The 2,537-nt window shown below is 44.3% G+C and overlaps 1 protein-coding gene across 1 annotated transcript; it reads right to left on the bottom strand.

The window, feature by feature from the left end:
• Positions 1-279: 279 nt before the first annotated feature.
• Positions 280-2,456, bottom strand: JH06_5301 (glycine-tRNA ligase; the record flags this gene model as incomplete). Its single annotated transcript, XM_014670155.1, has 5 exons — positions 280-1,089; positions 1,119-1,354; positions 1,385-1,913; positions 1,945-2,297; positions 2,339-2,456. The coding sequence occupies 5 exons, from the start codon at positions 2,454-2,456 to the stop codon at positions 280-282; spliced, it is 2,046 nt and encodes a 681-aa protein (XP_014525641.1).
• Positions 2,457-2,537: the final 81 nt, after the last annotated feature.

Below are 2,537 nucleotides of genomic sequence, written 5' to 3'. Positions count from 1 at the left end.
TATATCAACATATATGAAAGACAGACTCGAGACGGTAGGGAAGCACTAATGTGAAGTTTGTTCAGTGTATGGTTTTTGTTCTGTTTACTCTTAAACCAATCTAAATGTATGCAATCAACAGCATAAGAACCCAATAAGAATTGTGACAACAGTATGAATTTCTATTGGTTGTATCGAATCGTGGAGGATTCATTCTTGTTTTCACAGCTAATCAGAACCCAAATACTCCAACAAATGTTTGATTGAAAGCAACAAGATGTCGGTAATAATATAAACGACTCAGTCCTCAGCAACAGTGACCTGAGGATACTTAGCCATCAAAGCATCCCAACAGGTTCTCTCCTTTACAACCTCATTCAACACAGATGCCACTTCATCCAGAGGCAGACGAATCTGTTTCATCGAATCCCGTTCTCGAAGAGTCACAGTTCGATACAAGTCACTTTTCTCATTCAATGTCTCAAAATCCACAGTAACAGCGAATGGGATACCAATCTCATCAGCACGGGCATAACGACGACCAATAGAAGCTGAAGAAGCGTCTGTACGGAATGCCAGAGCATAATAACGCAATTTCTCTCCAAGCTCCTCCACCATCCCATTGAACTGCTCACTATTGTTCATAGGCATAATTGCAGCCTTCACAGCAGCCACTGCAGGTTTGAATGCCATGACAGTACGCTTCTCTTCTCCTTCACGCACATAGAATGAATGTTCCAGAATAGCATACATGATACGACCCACACCAAAGGAAGGTTCCACCACTGAAGGAATGAACTTCTCTTCATGAATCTTCATCACTGTAGGCTTGTAAGTGACCATATCTGGAGTGATGGTGTATGTGCTTCCATTCTCCAGAGGACCCACTTCCACACTTCCGTTGGCAGTCATAGCATCAATCATCTTCTGACACTCCTCTGGCTCCTCCTCACCTAACTTCTTCAGATATTCCTTCACAATGGCTTGTTCCTTCTTGAAAGCCACACCAATCACACGGTTATTGAACGAAGCAGCTAGAATATCCTTGCTGATTGGGACATCATGCTTCACAGAAGCAGTCATCTCCACCTTGGTAGCTTCGGAGTGTTTCTACAATGGATCTTCCTCATCACACCTACACGAAGATCGAAGCAAGCTCGATCTGCAATACCCAGACATTCAGTCCATCCATAAGACAGTTTCACCTCACCATCCCAACAATCTGAAGCATAGTGAGCCATCTCAGTGAGAAGATGTTGACGGAATCGGAGCTTCTCAGGAGCAATACCGACACGAAGAAGGAAGAGATAGGTTCGAGCCATGAAGTATGCCAATGTTTCATTGTCAATTATTCCCTGCTTCACTGCCTCTTCCACTAATCATCATATCATCACTTCAACAGTACATGTGATATTCAACAGCTTACCATCACCTTGCTGATGATCACGCGAGAACAGAGGCAATACCAGATGAGCCACCTTAGCGAACTTGGGATGCTTCTTATCCTTGGGATTGCAAAAGTGTTCAATCTCCGCCATTGGGAATTCACGTACACGAAGCAGACCAGCACGAGGAGAGATTTCATTACGGAATCCAGTACCCACCTGAGCAGCAGCGAAGGGGAACTTACGACCATTGTAGTCCAATAGACGACGATAGTTCATAAACATGCCTTGAGCTGTCTCTGGACGAAGGAATCCCTGCAGAGTACCTTCAGGACCGATCTGAGTTGAGAACATCAGGTTGAACGGGAAGGGATGCGTTAGAGGGTTACCTGTTGCTAAGGCAGTCACATCATACTTGGCAAACAGTTCATCCAATTCATCAGCCGAATAAGAATCGGCCTGAAGACGAATATGTTCCAACTCAAGACGTTGCTCCTTCGTCAGCGTGACATCCTTCAGTAATTGATCCATCTTAGCCTCTAGGAGTTTCTAGTCCATGATTCCACATACAAATACAAACATCAGCGCGATAACACTCTCCTGTTTTGCTATCCTTCACCATAAGATCGGTGAACTTATCTACATGACCTGATGTCTTTAGAGCACAGTAAGGAGTCAAATTGGTGCATTCCACCTCCAGCATATCCTCCTCGAGAATGAAGTGTTGTTTCCACATATTGATGAAATTAGATTTCAACGAACAGGTGATAGGACCAAAATCATAGAGTCCAGCCACTCCTCCATAGATCTCAAAGGAAGGGATGACAAACATCTTGCGAAGAAGGACATCATCAAAGGTGGCTTTATCAAAATCATCTTCCGGCTCCTGTTTCTTCACTTCCTCCTCCAGCTTCTTCTTGAGTTCCTGAAGGACTTTCACAGCTAATCCCATCAATCTGGATGTCATTCCCTACCAGCAGTCACTTCTTCCTGTGAAGCACCATCCTTCTTCAGTTGTCTCACGAGCCCTCCCTGCTTCACGACAGAGGCACGCAGTCCATCAATATCAACGATGTTTTGAGTAGACTCCATAGAGAATCGAGTTGCGAATGACTTTCTTAAGATGCTTGAAACGAGAGATAGGTTGCCTGAGATACACGAATGGGTCGGAAA

Source organism: Blastocystis sp. subtype 4 (assembly GCF_000743755.1).
Source record: "Blastocystis sp. subtype 4 strain WR1 chromosome Unknown seqid_0321, whole genome shotgun sequence".
In the NCBI taxonomy this organism is placed as follows: Eukaryota; class Bigyra; order Opalinata; family Blastocystidae; genus Blastocystis; species Blastocystis sp. subtype 4.
The sequence above is the reverse complement of the archived record's forward strand: the minus strand, read 5'-3'. Positions and strand labels throughout refer to the sequence as shown.